General features: G+C 40.3%; 1 protein-coding gene across 4 annotated transcripts in view; it reads left to right on the top strand.

The window, feature by feature from the left end:
• Positions 1–21,818, top strand: part of septin9b (septin 9b) — a 100,778-nt gene that overhangs the window by 18,647 nt on the left and 60,313 nt on the right. Inside the window, exon 1 of one of the 4 annotated variants that reach the window (XM_054778890.1) lies at positions 5,211–5,342. The exons of 1 other annotated variant lie outside the window; for it this stretch is intronic. In XM_054778890.1, coding sequence (XP_054634865.1) covers positions 5,321–5,342 — 22 coding nt within the window. In that variant the 5' untranslated portion in view covers positions 5,211–5,320. Of the gene's footprint in view, positions 1–5,210; positions 5,343–13,238; positions 13,381–21,069; positions 21,138–21,818 lie in introns of those variants that run through there. 2 more of the 4 variants (XM_054778888.1, XM_054778891.1) reach the window with 2 other exon arrangements.

The following is a 21,818-nucleotide window of genomic DNA, read 5'->3' as shown; positions in this document are numbered from 1 at the left end:
CGCCTCCACCCACTGAGAGAAAAAGACTGTATGCCTGAGAATAGGGTTAACTGTGTTCATGCTGTTGTTCTATGGAACAAACGCGCCAATGTGAAACCAATGCACAGAGTGAACTCTTCCTGCCTGTTTGGAGGCGAGAGACTAGGAAAACAGACATGCATGCAAATGGCAATACATTTTCATTTATTGTGTGCTTAATTAATTAATTTATTATCATCCCAGGCCCACTGCCCACGAGACATTTTTTTTCTGAACGGGAATTCTTGTCACATTTTAAACTCAGAAGATCTTGTGACACAAGATCTTGTGACACCCCAGTTGAATATTGTTTGTTTGTTGTTTTAGATTATCAGGTACTTTTCTGGGGCTCTGTTACAGCAGTGCCACGTACATATGTGCTAAGCAATTGGAACAAAACATCCACATCTGCACTACACAGAGAAAAACTACATTGCACTACACTGTGAGAAAAATGCTACAAATCTGCAGACTTTGCGGACTAATGTTTGTACACTATTCCCAAAACTTGAGTCTTGCATATCATGGTCAATTTTGAAAAATGCATCACATGTTGCTCTAAATATGAGTGTGCACTTATACACCTTTCTATAAAATGACAAAGACAAAGAGGAGCTTTTCACCACTAAGCCTGTCTCTTCTGTCTGTGTTAAAGCTGACATTATCACAGCATGACGCAATAGGCTGATTACCAACATGAGCAATTGTGACAACACCCTCAGTTGCATCTACTTGCCAAAGACAATGTCAACAGCCTTCTCAGTCATGTCACGAACAGGCACTTGTAAGTCAGTAGATTGCTCGACACAGAAATTGAACAACGGTGTCCTGTTTTATGAATACGCAAATGACAGTAGCTGCATGTGACACTGGAACAACTTCCCCCACTGTCCTCATCTGCTTTAAAAGTACACACACACACACACACATGCGCTTAAATACCCCGAATCTCAGTCCTCTGCTCTGCTTCACGTCACTTCTCTGATTGGATGGGTTTGTTTCAGTGTGCACTCTCTCAGTACGTTCTGCTGGTCTCATATTAAATTTGTGTTATTCCCTTTTAAAGATGTAGTCAGACAGTTGAATCACATGAGTTCAGACCTGATAATACGTGTGATCAGTGCCGCTTTGGAGAAATAGCAGATCATCGTCACTGGCCTTCCTTTTTTGTCTAACATGCTGTGTGTGTGTCCCCCCGTCGATGTGTGCACACATGCTGGTGCAGGTACAAGAACTTGTCCGAAAACATGTGTTGAGGCTTTCCCTCGATGAAGACGGCTCCCTGAGTGGCCCTTGACCCTGTCCAAATGCTAGTTGCGAGTCAGACAGCATGATCTCTGTGGTTAAGTTCATTGTAGACATTCTCAGGCAACCATGCGAGTGCCGCAATGAGTAAAACGACATGATGTTACATTTAAAACTCAGCTGAGAGCCAGTGTTGGAGGTCTTGCCCAAAACAGTGACGTTTTTCTTATAGGAAAAAATGGCAATAGAAATAATCAGTTCCAGGGTAAAACTGTTTTCATCATACAGGGAATGTTTTTAAGTTACATTTGATCATGTTTAACTGCCACACAAGTGTAAAAAGAAGTTGACCACTGTGGGGCATTTCTCCTGTAGCCGTTTGGCTTGCCACTGAGGTGATCTCCTCAAAGCGACTACTGCACCTGTGATTTGACAAGCCTTAAATATTGAGTGGCATCTGTTGATATTTCCTTAGTTAATTTCATATTTATTGTGAGTGCACATTTCCTCTTTTTTTATGAAAGCACAGTTTACAAAGAGCTGATGCAGCTAAATTCTCTTCTCTGTGTATACAGATATAGTCAAACAGGAACAATTTTGCAATCTCCACATCAAAATCCTCCCCTTTTTTTCCCCACTTAATACATAGTGATACCATTGCAGAATCAATACAGATGAATTAACTTTACCATACTACTTAACGGTGTTGCTGTTTTTGAAGGACTTATTCAGATTTGCACAAGGGGGCGCATTCTCTGCAAACACACAAAGGATGCGCATTTCTTCCATGAGGCATAGAGCACCAAGTCAACCTGAGGCAGGATCATGCTTGTTGACACAATGATTGACAGCACACAAAAGAATAACAGAACAAAATGGCAGAGTTCACCTGTGCACAGTCCCTGGTGGTGTAATGCTGCCTATTAAGGCAGAGGGTTCAAACCCAACCCCAAGCAGCTTTTTTGTACAGACATCCCTCGCAATATCGCAACTCCATTATGGCTCCCTCGCTCTATCAGTATCATGTTTTTTCAAAAATGTAGTAATGAATAAATGGTCGCTGTTGGTTGACTATGGCCGTGGTTGACTATGACGTATAATAAGTCAAATCATGCTGAAAGACAAAGGTATATGTAGTATTCTGGCCACTAGGTGTCAGTATCCATTCATCTTCTATGCCACTTATCCTCACTAGGGTCGCGGGTATGCTGGAGCCTATCCCAGCTGACTTTGGCGGAGAGGCGGGGTACACCCTGACGTCAGTAATGTTCCATTGTTATAGTCAGCCATGGCATGTCCAACATGATAAAGTCTTTTCCTTCTTCTCCACTCTTGTTTTAAACCCTTAAAGTTTAAAATACAGTAAATAAATTGGAGGCTAACTAGTTAGCTTGCTGGCTTGCGAATGGTTGAAGCCATGGCTGTCGCCTGTGTCCCCGCAGTGATCCCATAGCCTTCACATTACAGTTGTGCAATGCGGTGTCCACAAAGACTAATAGGAGTCTAAAGGTGACTTCAGGGGTGTTATTTCATGTCTACAGGGCTGTAATAATGGTAAAGATAGCACATCATAAACAGTTTGTCTACGCTCTACAGTAAGTATGAAAATGTTACATTTATTAATACTGAATTGTACATGGCAGAAATTCACGGTCACGAGTCAAGTCTTGACTGTGATGGATGACTTTATTCTGTTAATTTGCTGTTTTGCACTAAAAATAATTTGTTGAACAATTTGTTTTCCAATGTATTCATATTTCTCCAAAACATGCATTTAACTACATTCAGGTTCAAGTCAAATAGCATAAAAATAGTTTTCAAAAACACCTTACTTACTGTACAGTCATTGCAAATTACATATTTACAATCCGATGGCAAAACTTGGAAATTATTCCAGCAAGCTTGTTGCTGTGTGGAGAAAGACATTATCACTCGTGTGCCAAAATCATTATTGGCAAAATAAAAAAAACGATACCTATATGCACCGATAACTCATTTTTATGCCGGGTCGGCCAATCTTATAGGACATGCCTAGTACTCTCTTGTGCTGCCAGACAATAATGGTTTGTTTTTTTAGTGGATGGTAAATGTATATTGTTATACAATACAAGCTGTACACTGACTATTCTAAAGTATATCCAAATTTACTTTCAAGATTCTGGTAGATAAAAAACAGGACTGCTGAAATGTGAGGGTTGCACTCTCTTTTGTTAGATACAGTCGTCCGTCTCCACTTTGCGCTTCGAATTTTGCGGCGTCACTCTATCACAAAAATATATTAATGAATAAATCATGCTGTTTTGTGGTTGAATACAACTTAGCATTAGTAAAAATATGCATATTTAAGCGAATGTTACATTTTCTTGCCATTTTTAAGCATAAAAATGGCTAAATGAGCCCTAGTGGAAATATTAGGCATTCAAAAGGCGCATTCAAAGACGTTGATGTTATGTAGTATTCTACACTGGTCAGTAAGTGTCGGTAATGTTACTGTAATGTTCGATGAGACACACAATCACTAGACTGTCAATCTCACGCTCCAGCCTTCCCTCACTCGTGAGCAAGACCGCGAGGTGCTTGAACTCCTCCACCTGGGGCAAGACCTCACTCCCAACCCACAGGGAGCTATCAACCCTTTTCCGACTAAGTACCATGGCCTCAGATTTGGAGGTGCCGAGTCGCATCCCAGAAGCTTCACACTCAGCTGCAAACTTCCCCAGTAAATGCTGAAGGTCACAACCTGATCAGGCCATCAGGACCACATCATCTGCAAATAGAGACGAGATCCTAAGGCCCGCAAACTGGACTCCCTCAATGCCTTAGCTGAGCCTAGATAGTCTGTCCAAAAAGTTTTGAACAGAATCGGTGACAGAGGGGCGCCTTGGCGGAGGCCAACATTCACAGGGAACAGGCTCGACTTACTGCTGGCAATGCACACCAGGCTCCTGCTCCGGTTGTACACGGACCAAGGCGCCACCAACGCCCCGCACAGGACACCGCAAGGGTCAAATGCATTTTGGCAAAGGTCACCCTGATTTCCTCAGGGCTCTGGATGTTGAGGGACTGTCTTGCTTGACACGTCTCTTCAACATTGCGTGGAAGTCGAGATCAGTACCTCTGGATTGGCACCATTGGTGGTGGTGACCAAAGGGTGTGTTCCAAATACAGGGGGATCACACTCCCCAGCCTCCCTGGGTAAGTCTATTCCATAGTGCTGGAGAGAAAAGTATGACCGTTAGTCCAGCCTCAGTTACAGGAGGTGCAATGTGTTTTTTGTCCTGGTTGCGGAACACTGGAACAGCTCTACACACTTGCCAGGGTACTGGAGGGTGCATGGGAGTTTGCCCAACCAGTCTACATGTAGGTGTCAGTAATGTTACTGTAACGTTCGGTGAGAAGCACCAGATTTGATGGAACAACGGGCTTTTATTACAGTTTGGATGATGTCACAACAGGCACAATAATCCCTAATAAAAACCCAGGCTACTATTGAGGCTGTAACCCATGCCATGCTTTGAACCCCCGATACATTCAATCCATTGTTAAATGATTTTTTAGTAGTAATATTGTATACTGGATACACTGTATCAGAAACAACTAAGGGATGTCTGGTGGGGTACGTTGTGATCATCTGCAACCATACATTTTTAGTCACATAAAAAGTCAGCATCGGGGTCAGTACATGTTGTTCCTAGTTTACGGTGCTGAGTTTGCGAGAGGTGAAAGTGGAGCAGCTTCTGTGTTAAGAAAACAAAAGAAACAAGGGAAAGAGAAAATTCAGCAAGGCATAGAAAGCAACAGAAAGCAACAAAGGACTCCATATGAGTCGCACATGGCCGCCGACGTCAGCTGCTACCCTGACAGACTGAAGACATTAAAACTTGGAGGAAGTCAAAGCGAGGCAGGAGGGAGGAGAGAGGAGGGTTGAACGTGGGGGGACAGGGTGACGGGGCGTCAGGAGTCAGTCGGGGCATGAAAAGGGGAAGTCTTCATGAAGAAAACGAGAGAGAAGGAAGGAGAGTAAAAAAAGGTTGATGTGGCTATTGGAGGTTGAACTATGGAGCGAGCCAGAATAGCCAGTAAGTCCAGTCTCTTTTCTAACTTGTGTCATACTTTGAACACTTTGCTTTGCATGAGGGGGAGGCAGTCCGCTTTACAGTAGTCCTGTAGTGTGTGATGTTTTCGTTGCTGCTTCTCTCTTGATATATCCTCTCATCGTATCCTTAATCTTAAGAAATGCATGCACACTATCACTGGATAACTAGCAGTAAACCTCATGAGATGGGCTGTCACAGAAAGAGGAAGCTACTTGACTGAGTGACTGCTTCTCCGCATGTCAGTATGTGTACCGTGTTAAATCCCCATGCTTCCATAGGAGATTGGCTTAATTGTGACAGACACAGATGGTTTATTTTGAGTTGCAAGGAAGCCAAGGCAGAGCATATGTCAGCTAAGTCCTTTGACGGACATGCAATCCTGCATCCGAGATGTTTCAGTTGTCCCCCGAAGCTCTGTTGATTTGCTGCAATGGAACAATGTGCCGCCTGCATTGAGAGTTAATCCATGATGTTCTTAACCGTCTTAAATCCAGACGTCAAGCTGAGTGACTCTGCACAAAGTAGCTTTTAATTCAGCCGTTAATAAAGCAGCTTAGCTCTCGCGGCCAGATATCAATATACAGTATATACTGTGTGTAACGAATGCTTCAAATGACCACTGGGTGTCAGTGTTGTTGCATTCGCTTCCTGTCCTCTTGCTTCTGTCCAATGTTCCATGTGCGTGATTCATATTTTGCAATAAAGAGGATTTTTTTGTAGTCATGGAAACATTTCAGTCAGACACTACTTCCTCCGATATGATTCTCTTGGGCAGGGCTACTTCCTGATTTTTAAACCTGTGTTGCTGCAGCACTGTTTGCACCCGTTGTCATGACAACACCCTTGCAGTACCATGAGTTTGTTTTTTTAGCGGCAGCATCGGTTGTTGTGCGCTGATTGAGTGTAGTTCCTTTCAAGTGAGTGTTAAAGAGTTTAAACTCCACTGTAAACAGCTTTACAGATGCTATGTCTGCTCTGCAGGCGGTGTGTGGTTACAAACATGGAGTATAGTAGTAAGCTATCAGTCATGGTAAAGGTAAGTGCAGCATCTTTTTGAGGTTAATTTCCTGTTTATCACAGTTAATTGGTTCCAGCCCGGACTGTGATAAGTGAATTTCTGTGAAATAGGAATGCTGATTTATAAATCAAATATTTTTGTAGTTAGAGCATAGAAAACCCGTTAACAAACTTCTAAATAGGATTTTTTAAAAACATTATTAGAATTAGACATGAAATAACATCCTGATAGTCACCTTTATACTTGTATTATTCAATATAATAGACATAATAAGACAAAATCAGCCATCTAAAACATGGATAAGGCTCGCGCTCGTGTGATGCTGTAAATGTGTTCTGGTGCTAGAGAAGCTCAGTGATGTCGAGGGTTCAGAGTTGAGTTTTAGTTAAAAGTAGCTCATGTTAGGGATGATTGTGCCTGTCGAGAGATAATTCAAACCTGCAATAAAAGCCTGTTATTCCGGCGATCGAGTCTGATGCTTGTGTGTCTCACCAAACATTACAGAACATTACTGACACCGAGTGACCCGTGTAGAATACCAAATATCATCACATCGTCTTTGAATGCGTCTTCTGAATGCCTTATATTTGTTTTTTAGTGTAGCCATTTTTATGCTTGAAAATGCTTAATATATGCAAAAAAATAGATGACATTTGCTCAAATGTGCATTTTTTTTAATCAATTCTAGGCCATATTCAACCATGAAACAACATGATTTGTTCATTAGTGTCGAGGCATCAATCTATTGTGTATCATAAGAATAGGAAAAAGTAATGAGTTTGATGCACTAATGCTTGTCCTTCCTGAAGTGCGCCGTTCGTTCAAGCGGATAACACATCCAGCCAATTAATTGAGGCCCAGCGTCACTTATTGCAATTTTTGAGGAAATATGTAGTCACTGAGTCCAAAATGTCCATTATCTATTCTAAATTACTTAATGTATGCACTAAGTAAAGGCTGCAGCTGCCCTTAAATGCGATACGTAAGGGTTTCCTACATGGTCATAATCTCAGTGTGAAGGAAACCAAGGAAGTCACCCAGTTCAGCATGTTCCATAAAAGAAGTGTAGAGGATATCCTTTTCGGAGTTAACGCCTCAGACTTGTACTGTTGCACTGTTGCGTCAAATATTCTTTTTATGAGACTTAAGAATGACGATAAGCCTGTTGTCTTTGCTGTCTGCGAAATCCTCGGGCAGGATGTGTGACAGGTGACATTGTCCAGCATAATGGAAACACTAATTGCATCATGAAACACTAAGAGCCCCGCCACTGACAACATCCTCAGCTGACTGCGGGGTGCTGAAGGTGCAAGAAGAAAATAAGTAGAAATACCAAATTGGTGCCAATTTATGAATCATTTAATTCCTGATCGTTTATGAAGTTCAAGCAGCAGGTGCTTCACATTGCATTCAGTTTGAGCCCGAAAAGCAGAGATTTGAACTGTCAAACTCCTGACTGTAAGATCAACATGGTAACCACTTGTCCACCATGTTTAGAGATAAAGAATGTATTTGATTGATGTCTTGCTGTGTCCATCGACATCTACAAGATTAAGGAAAAGGCTTCTTGAGACGTCATCTGTACTTCTGTGAAGAAGGTGTCGGACGTTTCGCTCCTCAACCGAAGAGCTTCGACAGCGAACTAATAAGTGCTGGTAGCCTAGGCCTTAAATACAGTAAGAGTGGGCGGAATTGGTGTGCCAACACCCTCCTCCTATTGGTTCCTTACACTACAGTAAGCCTGGGCGGAGTAGTGGTATAATCCTATCCTGCTATTAACACCTCCGATAAAAGGGAAGTGGGAATTGGGGAAAACTAAGCAAATGCTCCAAAAAAGGCTTTATCAACATCGCAGGGACAATTCTAGTGGGCCTCAATCAGCAGTACATCTACACCTTAAAGCTACCAATCACTCTTTTGAGGACAGCGAGGTAAAGATTTTGGCCAAACAAAACAGATGGTTTGAAAGAGGAGTAAAGGAAGCTATTTTTGTCAAACAACAGAACCCATCATTGAATCGGAATGGTGGTTTGAGGTTTAATTTGGACCCTGTGTTCAGTAGGTTACTGAGACCAAAACCCACAGCTCTTAGTCTTGCAAATGAGGTGAAGCCAGGGCCGAGCCAGAACAATAGATGCTAACGAGCCAGTATCAGAGTCGTTCATACCCAATTCAGGGAGCGACACTTCCCTTTTATCGGAGGTGTTAATAGCAGGATAGGATTATACCACTACTCCGCCCAGGTGTAGTGTAAGGAACCAATAGGAGGAGGGTGTTGGCACACCAATTCCGCCCACTCTTACTGTATTTAAGGCCTAGGCTACCAGCACTTATTAGTTCGCTGACGAAGCTCTTCGGATGAGGAGCGAAACGTCCGACAACTTCTTCACAGAAGTACAGATGACGTCTCAAGAAGCCTTTTCCTCGATGGACAACTCCTGTACGACTGAGAGCCTACACAGACGCATCTACAAGATTACTCAAGAAGACAGTTTAGTATGTTTTCATGCAATAACTATTGCACATATTGTTTTGTAATTACCCTCACCACTTCGCGGCTTCACTCTATCATGGTTTTCCAACATTAAATTAATTAATCATACTGTTTTGTAATTGAATATGGCCTATTTTTAGTGACAAATATATTTATTGAAGCAAATTGAAACAAATTTGGTGTATTTCTGGCCTAAATTAAGCATTTTCAAGCATAAAAATGGCTAAATGAACTAAAATACAAATAGAACGCATTCAGAAGACACATTCAAAAAAGCTGTGAATGATATGGTGTATTCTACACTGGTCACTAGGTGGCAGTAGTGTTACTGTAATGTTCAGTGAGACATACAACCACCAGACTTGATCACCAGAACAATAGGCTTTTATTGCAGGTTTGAATTATCTCACAAGCACAATAAGCGCTAATAAAAATCCCTATCAAACCTCTGTTGTGACCATAACCCACGCCAAGCTTTGAACCCTCAACGTCGCACCACTCAACCCCCCCAGCATGCGTCTTATTTATGTCTTAAATGGCTATTTACTGTTATTATGTGTACAATATTGGGTAATACGACTGTAAAGGTGACTATAGGGATGTTAGTTCATGTCTAGAGGGCTCTAATAATGTCAAAAAGTTATTTAGAAGGTTGTAAGCGAGTCATAAACATGCCACTATGAATATATTGTGATAAACGAGGGATGTACTGTATATAATTCAAACTGAATTAAATTCAGTGGTAAAATATATTATACATAATCTAATTTTAGTACACTAGCTGTACAAGCGCATTGTGTACTGCACTGCACATAAACACACACACAACATTCCCAACAATGACACACAAGTCCAACTCTTGTGTCACTATGTTAAGTAGTTTTGGTTTGGCGGATTCACCCTTCAGACACTCAAACACAACTCCCCAGCACGTGTATACACATGCGCATATTTGACACACACACACACACACACACACACACACACACACATGCTTCCCCAGATGTTGTTTTGGAGCTTTTCCTCATTCTGTCGCTCAGCATTGCCTTGCAGCTAGTGTGCGTCCCTGTTTACATAAATACACCCTGGCTGTAGAAGTGTGTATTTCACATACTGTGTTTTGGTTTAATTGAGTGCTGCAGTAAACCTCGTGGTGCAGCTTTTACAACACAACTCACATTGGATGGTGCTGTGCTGATGCCACACACTGTTGCAACTAAGTACAGTGTGTATTTATTTATATGCTGTATATGCACCAATCTAACTATGTTCTCTACTATACTTTCACATGTATGTTAAATAGCACGTGCAGCGTCCAGGCCCAAACACACAAACTATAAATGTGCGTGCACAGCTGCAGGATCTATGATGCATGTTATGTGGATGCCAATAAAAAGCAAAACATAAAGATTTTTAAGGGACAGATGTTCTTCCGTGGTTAACTCCCGGTGGATAATCTCAAATACTGCGTGTTTATTCTGTGACATTTTCTGTTCCTTGTCCTGAGACACCTCACCAGCGACTGCACCATAAACACACAAGGTTTCCCTGTGTCGCCATTGACCTCTCAGGTGTTAAAGGGTGAGTTTGGCATCTTATTAGCGGCCACTAGAATGAACTTTTTTTTTTGCTCAAATAGCCTCGCAGCCTATAAAAGCTGCAGCTGCGACTGCTGAGCTTGTTTGTCATAGAAACCCTATTGTGATATGTAATCAATAGTGATTAGATATCACAGTCTGGGAGTGGACCTGCTTGCTTCCTGTTTGGGAGGGTTTGATTTCCTTTAAGAGTTGGGGGACTGGTTTGTTTAACATTTAAAACATTGCCTATAAAATTAATAAAGCGTTTATGATAGGGACAGTTTGACCGTTTCACTGGCTTTCCTTTTATACATACTGTATGTACTGTATGTTTGCTACTGTCGATTTGTATTCATCCATCCTCATTAGGGTCGCAGGGGTATGGTGGAGCCTATCTCAGCTGACTTCGGGCGAGCGGCGGGGTACACCCTGGACTGGTCGCCAGCCAATAGCAGGGCACATATAGACAAACAACCATTCACACTCACATTCATACCTATGGACAATTTAGAGTTGCCAATCAACCTAACATGCATGTTTTTGGAACGTGGGAGCAAACCGGAGTACCCGGAGAAAACTATTAATTAGTTTTATTATTATTATTATTATTATTTTTATTTTTATTATTATTATTAATAAAAGTAAGCAATATTTAACATAGTTTCCAGCTTTACAGCAAAATGAACCTCGGGCCCTATGCCAGATACCGGACGCGCTTAACTTAAAAATGTTTAAATTGTATTCTGCAGCAAATGAAGCTAAAATGAAGCGTTTTACGAATTAAAACAGGTGAGCAACTTATGAACGACACAATTAAATAAAAATGTTTTTGGTTAAAAATATTTTGTTCAGCACAAGCTGTTATAGTTTGGAAAAATACTGAAAGTCGGCTCGCCTTCAAAGTAAGAGTCTTAGGGTTCAACCTAATATCGGTGCCAAGATGATAATACCATTATATGATAATATTATATGATAATAGCTATTCATGTATAAACGACACATGAGCCATATTTATCAAATGTATGTTTTATTTGTTATTGTTACACAAGTGTACAGAGCACAGCTTTCAATACATTGCAAAGGCAAGACTATGTACACCATCAGACACGCTATACTTACAATTCCTCTGGAAAGCTTTAAAAATAATGTAACTATCGCCTCAAATTGCAAGTTCATAAAAATACATGCTTGTGATGCCAATAAAGCCTCAAATAGCTCTATGTACAATTATTCCATCAAAATAGTTGTTCTTAAACACGACTAAGATCGAATTTGCAAGCTTAACACGCTTCAATAAAATAGTTTCCTGTAAAATCTAGGCAGTTAAAAGCATGTTTTTCTGTCTTGCAAATATAAATAATTTGTCATGTGCTGAAAAGCTGCAATGTACAGTGTAAAGTGTGAAGTAATGCATAATGCAGACATCAGCAATGCATGTAAGGAAACATGACAGTACGGCATCATCAAGGCAGCGTTAGCCACAAATTCCATCTTTAGAGTTAACCACACTGTTAAAATGTTAGTGGCGGTGCTTAGGTCGGTTAACTTTAATGTCAAGTTAACAGCCGGTTAAAGTTAACCGAGTTTTGGACAAGATAACGGTGCCGTTAAGGTGGTTGATGGTACTTGTAAAGTTGGATCTCAGCCAGATGTAACAAGCGGAAATAGAACGACTCTGTGATAAAGGGTGCAAAGAAGTCCGAACATTGACGTATGTTGATCTGACAAATCTTCATTAACTTTGATCAAATATAGACATTTATTGCTATAGCTTCTGCTGGCACATTAAGACGGTGGCAGCTGTTCAACTCCAATGGAAAAACAGCCACACATCACTCCCCTGATGCTGGGTTGGATTAAAATATGTGCGTTAAGCACTTAATGTGCAGTTGCCTTGCACACTGCCACTTCCATATTATGTGTATTATCATTCATAGTAGCAATGCCAAAGCCAAATTCCAAATGCCCTTGTCTGCAGAAATGGAGGACAAAGAAACAATTAGCGGTTTTCCGTGATCAGGGGTATCACTGGCATATATATTAACCTGCTGTACATTGGATTGGCTTTTGCATCTTTATGTATTTAGTTATTTATTTTAGCATCTGTAATGGACCAAATGTATCTAAGTGGGCCTCCGCATCCTTCAATTTTTCTGTATGCGACCCTCTCTGGAAAAAGTTTGGACACCCATCTACCTCACCAGTAGGTATTCTAAAATGATCTTATCACCCTATGGGAGAATTGTGGGTTTTCTAAATGACCTATAAACACAACATTTTGAGCCATTTTTGCTGATAATAACCTATTCCAGAGGGTTGGTTTGTGCTGGAATCTCACTGATTGCCCAGAGGCGCCACCCTGGTTTCCAAATGTCAACTTTCACCAGGAAGTACCTCAGGTTTTCGTGTCAGAGCGACCACTGAGGTGGCCGCACTTTTAATTAACATGCCTGGCTCGTAGAGGCCGCTTGGCCAAAAATGGCACTAAAATACTGATGATGGTGCTTAGCTCTGTAAGGGAAGGAGGGAATCTTTGTTTAGATGACCGTGTGCCATGTAGGCAACTTTGATCGTCAAAAGTCTAATTTGAGAGCCACTTTGCAAGAGAAGAGTCTGGAGGAATGACTTGCGTGGGGGGCAGGGGAAACACACATGCACACACACACACACACACAGGACATGGAGGGAGTAGGGGGAGTGTATCTTTTGCTACAGAGGGGTGGCGTAGGAAGGAGGAGGCATGCTGGTTCATTCCCTGAACTTAGTTTTATACACAACTTTGTGGCTCGTTCACAGAAAGTTAAAGTTCTTCCTGAGCTTGTGACACTACTCCTCACTGACCATAGTTTGGACATTGAACCAACACAAGAAAGATGGCGGATTCTGGAGTTAATCCACACTTGGAGGGAATCATTTCTGATTTTGAAGGTCTGTATTGTTGCCTTGCTTTACGTGACTATAAGGTATTATATATTTGAAGGACTCTTGTGATGTCTGCGTGTAAAGGTGATCTGTATATAATGTCATAATTGTCATACCCAATCAGTGATAGGAATAAACACAAAACATATAATAGCATCAAACTTCATTATTCAACTGTAGGCTCAGAAGTTGCCTGAGTCCATATTTGTCGACATGACAGTTTTCAGTGTACTCTGCGAAAACTCTTCTCAGTTTTTTAGCTGATCAATAATCAAATCGTATTACTCAGTGCTGAATTAAAATAGTAATTGCCGTTATAAGTTAGGTTTACAGTTGCTAAGCACCACTTGCTAATACCTAAACTTAAAAAAACAAAAACAAAAAAAGAAGCAAGCCTTTGTGTTGGCTAAACATGTAGAATTAGCAGGTTTTCCGGCGCATTTTGTTAGTATAGGATTGCTTCGCTTAGCCAAGTCTTTCCACATAGCTGGCTAGCTTGTAAAATTTGAAATTTTGTCAAGAGACATAAAATATACGTACATTGAAAGTCCATAGTGTACGAACCAATGTCATTCAAGACGTGAGCATATTGCACGATGCCCTAGGATAGCTGCCGTGATCGCAGTTCAACTTAGTTTTACATTTCTATGACAGTTAAGCATGTCAAAATTAAACATTGCCTGTACCCTGGAATGGATTATTTCTATTTCTATTATTTTCTAATTTTATTTCTAATTAATAACTTGCATAGAGTTCAGCATTAACTTGATTTCTTGTACTAGTTAATGCTTCATTTTGGGGAAAAAATATGTTGTCTTATCTTTTGCAGCGCTAAAGTGTAGCTAGTCTTTGCGTCTTATGCTGCTATACAGTGTTGGGCAATTAGTTAGCAGCGGTTACCTGTCAACTCTCATTGACGAGCTATTTAGCCTCCTGTGTAGTAGTGGTAGTGAACAATGGTGACTGAAGCGATATCCAGATCGATGATATAGATATTAGTGCATAATAACGCACCACATTTTACTGTTGGTAATGGCGTTGTAACATTTGAAATCGTAATTAACTAAATTACCCCTTACTTGAAAACAGCAACAGCCTTATTTTTAATGCCTTTACTCCCAACACTGGTTAAATAGCACTTTAACTTCATTTCTTGTTTCATTACATTGATATGTAGTTTCATTACATAGAGTTTAAGTGAAGTTTGTTTTAGGTCCTTTGGGGGTTCCATTTGGGTGAAAAAAAAATCCAAAGTTAGCTTGTCATTTGCTAACAAGTGTGTGCACTTGTCACTTTTGCAGTGCTAAAGTGCAGCTAGCTCCTTATGCTTGTTATGTAGCACTTTGACTTGTTTTGCTGTTTCTTTACATAGGTAAATCGTTTTTTTTTTAACAGTATTTCATTTTAGTGAAAAATCAGGTGTTAGTTTAGCAGCTTTTGCAGTCTTAAAATTGCAGCTAGTCTTTGCTCCATATGCTCGTTATAAAGCAACGTTTTACTCCCAGTTTTTCAACTTTAAATCAGGTCATGACAGCACACATTTCCTTTCATGAGGCTCCTCACATGTCACAGCTGAGCGAGCCCAAACACATGGTGCGCCTTGGGGTGTGGTCACCTTACCTTTGATAAATTACTACCATCAACACAGGGACGGTTTACAGCGCGACCCAATATGGTCACGTTTGACTCCTAATGACCCAGTAGAAGGCCAAGCTTTCAACCAGGAGTCACAGCGGATGCTCAAGTGACTAAGTCCACTTCTTTTATCCAGTCTGCAATAATACAAACAACCACACAGTGTGAGTAAGTAGAAAGAAATTCATCCAGATTGTAGTGGTCACCTTGCTTTTAAAGAGTAGTTAAAAATAAACGCTTGTAGAAAGATGCGTACAAACAATCACTGTATGTCTCTTTTGTTTTGTGGAACAGTGCCACATGATTTCCTTTTGTCATTGTTATTCTTTTCTGTCTTACTGTCTTACCGTTTTCCTTTTCCTTCTCCGGTCATGCTGGCTTCCTCCAGCTCCCCTTCACCCAGTCATGTCTTTATCAATGGGAGTGTGTTATTTTGACCATTTATCTCATGCTCAACAACATGCTCAACTATTTGAGATCTTATATTTGGTCTTGCACTAGATGCATTTATTTGTATTTTTTACAAATCCAACTGGTAGAAGACACATAGAAACTGTTAAAACTGCCTCCATCAAGTCATGATGCTGTAGTTACAGTGCCTTTTCTCAGTAGCAGTCCTTGTATTTTGTTTTACATTCCAGTTTCTTTTGCAATATTTATTTTTTAAAAGAGAGTATTATTTAGCATTTTGAAAATATGTAGAAATAAATGCCTCTTCTCTTCATGAGTAACACCCCCGGTTTCCTCCACTACATGAGGAAATATTGTATGATATGCAGTAATCCCTCACCAGTTCGTGCTTCAAATTTCATATCTTCACTCTATCACGGTTTTTCCAAAATATATCAATGAATGAATCATGCTGTTTTGTTGTTGAATACGGCCTATTATTGTTAAAACATGCATATTTCAGCAAATGTTACATTTTTTTGCCTAAATTAAGCATTTTAAAGCATAAAAATGGCTAAATGAGCTAAAATACAAATACCTGTATTATATCAACTCCGAACCCCCTGTTCACCCACCTCTCAGCTCCCCCAGCACCAGAACACAATTATAGCAACACACACAAGTCTTATTTACTGTATGTTACTTATGTCTTAAATGGCTTATTTTCTATTATTGTGTCTACTATATCAGGTACCGTAATATGAGTATAAAGGTAACTATAGGGGTGTTATTTCATGTCTAGAGGTCTCTAATAATGTCCATCTATCCATCCATCCATCTTCTATGCCGCTTATCCTCACTAGGGTCGCTGAGTCTAATAATGTTAAAAACCATATTAAGAAGGTAGCAAACAGGTTTTCTATGCTCTAACTACGAAAATATTCTATTTATAAATAAGGAATTCTACTTTGTTGAAATTCTGGAGCCAAGTAACTGCAATTAATAAGGGATTATTGTACTGATAGATAAGCCATTATAATGGACCATAATGGAGTAAAATAGCCATTTAATGTACTTCAGTAATTGTCTAGGTTTTGACATTATGGACAGTGGTACCAAATCAAACTTCAAATGCCACCCATTTTTGGGGTGTTATTTGTAAAACATTTAAGAACCGCTGAGGTACACCATGAAGTTGGAGTTCATCAATAAGGCTTCACCTGTCAAAGGCTGAGGACTAAAGTCAAGCACCAGGCACCTATTTAACAACAGGCTGGACTATTGTGTAAGTGTGTGTTGTGCATGTATTCAGCTCTAAATTCCAGCAGTGATGATATTGCCCTTTGGTGTTTTGTACTTCCCTGCTAAACATCTGTTACTGAAACCTGACCACAAACACTGTAAGGACTTGACCTGAGAACTACACCCAACCTTTTAGCATTAGTTCTCCCCTTACACCATCAGTGAGCTGAGGGAGTGTGTGTTTTTGGTGGTATAGCATCAAGAATTTGTCTGACAAAGCAAAATACCTTTGGGTAAAATGTGATGGTCTGGCCTTGTCTTGTCAAGAAGCTTGTCAAATGTCAGGATTCCCTGGTTTTCACCACATGGACCTTCATCTGGCATCACTCTTAACACCATCACTTCCATTATGCATTAGCTTGCTTTATATAAACAGTTTGGAAGTGAATGTCTTCATCACTTTGATGCATACATCTAAAATTACAGCTTCGAGGTTGGTCTGAACCATTATTCACCTCCACTAAAAGCTTGTTTTTCTAACTTTCTCCATTTCATTATGTGTTTGTGAAATACACCCTAGTTTCATCTGCCCTTGTTTCCTATTCAAGTTAAGTTTCTGTTCAATGTCAACCAAAGCATTAGCTTCTCTTCCACTACCTCCGGGCCATGTAGCGATGTGTTGAAAATTGGGATTATTTTGAGCTGGTGGGCTCATGTAGCTAGGGGCGAGTCAGAGGCAGTACCATGTGCAAGAGGAAAGAGGTTTTTCCTTCATGATAGATTTTTTTTTTTTGGATAGAGTTTTCTCAAATTTGGTGCTCCTAAACAGGCTCTCGGGCACAATTGGGCCCAACTTTTCCACATAATGATAAACATCAACACTAGGGATGTCCCGATCCACATTTTTGGCTTCCGATACGATTTTTTTATAGTCTTGCCGATCCGATCTGGTACCAATCCTTTTTTTTTTTTTTTTAACACTGAGGGTGAACTACCACTTTAGCTACGGAGCCGAATATCAAACGTCCAACTGAAACTGACTTCACCACGGTACACCATGGACGGGTCTAAATGGTGGTGTTGCCTTTTTTTCTTCCCGCGGATGGCGGAGTCGAGTGGCAACCAGATTTGAGGCGCATTACCGCACCTACCATGTTGGGGTGTGGCCCAGAGTTATGAATGCTACACGGCAATCGGACTGGCCCGATCTTGTGGTGGAAGCCGATATTGTCCGATCTTCAAAATACAGCGGATTGGCAGCCGATCCCCATCCTAAAGATCGGATCAGGACATCTCTAATCAACACTGTAGCCAGCAGTAGGATTTGCAATACTCTTTTAAAATTACTCTTAAGTCTTGAACTATTGGAACATTTCCAATGGTTTGTGATAGGAGTGCCCGTTAAATTGGCCACCGATTAGTGTCGGCCGATTTCCGTGAAAAACCATGGTATCGGCATATGCCGATACTTGCTTTTAACGCTGATCACCTTTGCCGATCACCTCCGACCCCATTGCAGCATCCAGCCTATATCAACCGTCTCCCGGCCTCTTTTCCTTCACAAAGCCAAAACAAGCATGTCCGCCGTGTGAGACTTCCTGTCATTGTGAGAGGGCTACACGTTTTGCACCCTGCAAAACACGAAAAATATCTCACCTGAGCGGCACCTTAAAGAGCTTTAGTTTGGTGCGCCATTTGGGGGGCGGGCACTTGGCATGGTGTGGCGAGTTTTCATGTGATCATCGGTTGGGCGGGGGCGAATTAGCCAAAAGGCGGGACACACACCCGTGAATGCGTGGCAGTCGGGGGTCTAAGGAGGATAGCCTGAAAAGTGGTTGGATTCGTCGGACTGGATGGCCGGCCATCGTTGGCAATGGAAGAAACTGGGTTTGTCAACTTGAGCACCATCAAGCTGCTCTTGCATCCAAAGTCTCACCTTATATACAGTATATAATCAAACCTCGGTTTTCCTACACCCCCCTTTTTGTATAATAAGGATTTTTTCAAAAATGTTTGCCTTCATTTTTGTACAGTCTCGGTTTTCATACAATATTGCGTGTAACAAACTAGGTTGTTTCCCCTTTACTGTATCTGGCCATGACATTGAGTGCCCAAACAAAGCACCTTGCACATTGCTGACTCATGGTCTGTGCATTTTTTTTGAGTGTGACTGCTAAACAACCCGCCATGGGGCCAAAACGTTGTGAGTGCCAGCAATATGATAAAGACGGTGAGAAACACTGCTGAATTCGATCTTGCCAGGATGTATGGAAAGTCCACATCAACAAAAAGTTTCACCCATTTGTCTTTTGTAATGATTTCACATTGTTTTCTGCATGGAAAACTATAATTATTCTCTTTAAAATATATTTTTGTTATTATATTTGAGTGGCTGGAATGGATTACCCCAATACCAACGACGTATTTATGCGTTTTAATAATCCCGAAGGCCTGATCCCAAAGACGTATTTATACGTCTTTATTTTTTTTGTGCAAGAGGCAAAAACACACACAAATGGCTGTCACTTTTAGAGCAGTTTTAAGCCATCAAAACGGCCACAAGGTGGCAGAAGTGCATTTCAAAAGAGCTCGGCATGTGAATTTGAATGGAAAAAACATACATGACAGCAAGGAGGAAGTAGAAGAACGTGGAGGAGTGTAGTGTGCAGAAGATTACACATTGTAGGGAAATTTTAAAGCATGCACACACGCACGCTGGCATGCACACACATGCACATACACAGTTCAGTTCCAAATGTGAAAATTGTAAATAGTTCATGGTATTGTATTTGTAAATAAATTGTTATTTTGATGTAAAACAACCCTTTTTTGTGTTTATTTGTTTTTTTTTGTTTATTTTGTGGTGTAGTTGTTCAGATATTTGAGCTGTCACAAAAGCAAAAAATTTGTGTCAAAGTGGAAGTTATATTTGAACTGTGTCTTTTCACAAAAAGCTGTTTTTCTCCCTTTTTTAGTCGGAAACTGATATTTTCCTGAAACTTACCTATGTTCTACTGCTCATTACTAATACACGGAAACAGGTCGAAACAAACTTTTTTTTCCTGATGAAATACAGAAGTCTAATCTTTGGTTTGGTAGGTTCCATGTTTATATAGACATAGAACACAATATTCTGTGTGCCTTGAAACATCAAAATCGCCTAAAATGACCGGTAGTGAACGGGTTGTCTTTTGAAAAATGGCTGGGATTGAATGAGTTATGAGTTAATTGGATTTACATTATTTCATATGGGAAAAATTGCCTCGATTTCCGTACAAAAACAACTGAAGTATAAAACACAGTAGGGCACCTTTAATGTGATTTTTGTGAAAAGAAACCAAATCTGGGGACTGTTTTAAAAACTCAACTTATTGGTACTAGCTAACCAAAATTACATTTCCCATTTTTATGACTGCATCAAGGCTTGGATGGTACCGTCGTATTTGTGTTCACAGCTTGGGATGTCCTTGAGAGAACAAGATTATAAAGAGGCGGTCGAACGTAACACCTGGAGCATGTTACGACAAATAACCATGAAGCATAGTTGGAGCACAGCTGCCTCCATCTTTGTTTTTGCAGCACCAGTACACCAGAGCATTATTGTCTGTGCTGCATTATTTTCCCACAGGAGATAGTGGACACGGGGTGGTGATAGGTAGTCCACCACAGTGGGGAGACTCCTGGCTGTTGTTAATGAGCTTCTTCTGTGGACTGGCCCTCTCCATTCTAGCTCATAGTCTGGGAATGCCGTTTCACATGAAACGATACTCCTTCATCTATCTGTCATTCCCACACTCGTACACGGATACTCGATAATTCTGTTCTTGTAATAGTCATGCTTGATGCATGATTGGAGACCTATTTCATTGTTTATGTAGTCGACCACATAGAATAGCCTTCAGGAAGATACTTCAGGAGTTGAATGATTGCCTCAGAGATGCTCCGCTTTTTTCCGTTCCCTATATTCCCAAACATCAAAGTGCACACACTTCTTCTCTTAAATCATGTGCACTTCACTGCACGCTCTCTAAATACAAATTGCTTGAGAGAGCAAAGCACTCCAGTCCTGTGTTTTCGTCTTGAGCCCCAGGCCGTATAATCACAAAGCAACTAAGAAACACAAATCTGATCAGGTCACTCAGTACAGCTGCTTTTCCGTGACAAATCCTGCAGAAATACTGCAGAATATATATATATATATATATATATATATATATATATATATATATATATATATATGTATATATATATATATATTTGCATGCGACTTGTTAAAATAAAAAAAAAAAAACACTATGGCAAGTGTCTGATGGTTTTCAACTGATCTTAAATTGATGCCATGAAAGCGTGTCACAATCTTCCAGCTCCTTATGTAATCACAGACTAATGCTGGCACAGTAATACTCTGGCTGGATTTGAAAGTAGCCACAGCCTCGTACTGGATTCCTTATAAACATTCATACAATACGAGGAAAGCCCGGGTGAGAAGTACAGAGGCAAGTGGGATTACCCCTTTTTTTCTCTAAATATTCACGAAACGAGTTAAAAAGCTGTTTTATGATGGTTCAGTGTAAAACTCTTCCCATTAGTGCTTCAGTGAATGGGAGTAGTGATGCGCAGATTGATAGTGACATATTGATACTTCCCATACCGGTTTTGCTATTTTACTTACCTTCTTTTTTTAATGTTTAAAATACAATTTTTACATACTTTACATAATGCTGTCTGTTTTTTCTGTTGTATGTTAGCTTAGCTTTATTGTAATCACCCACCGACTACAGTGTACTTCAGGGTTTAAAATAAATAACTTAAATTAATTATAAATTTATAAATTTTTAAATAAATAAAAAAAAGAGGGGTGGTAATAGCGTATTGCTAACAATAAAAACTTTTGTTTAAATGGTAATGCAAGTATAATTCAAACACAATACAATACATTGATTGTGCACTGGTTTGTAATAACACACATTGCACCCATGTCACTGTCATGGCGACCCTAGCTGACTCCCTCTGACGAGTCTCATTTTAGTGTCGATGCTAACATTGTTAACGGTTTAAAGTTGTGTATAAACGCTGCAGCACACTGAAAAGTGATATTTATTGAAAGACAAAATTGTCACGGCCTGTTTGTTTGCTTGCGTGACTGTTTGGTTATGTTCCCTTTTTATTTAACAGGT

The sequence above is a fragment of the Dunckerocampus dactyliophorus genome, chromosome 6, assembly GCF_027744805.1.
Source record: "Dunckerocampus dactyliophorus isolate RoL2022-P2 chromosome 6, RoL_Ddac_1.1, whole genome shotgun sequence".
NCBI lineage: Eukaryota > Metazoa > Chordata > Actinopteri > Syngnathiformes > Syngnathidae > Dunckerocampus > Dunckerocampus dactyliophorus.
This window is presented reverse-complemented; position numbering and strand designations above follow the sequence as displayed.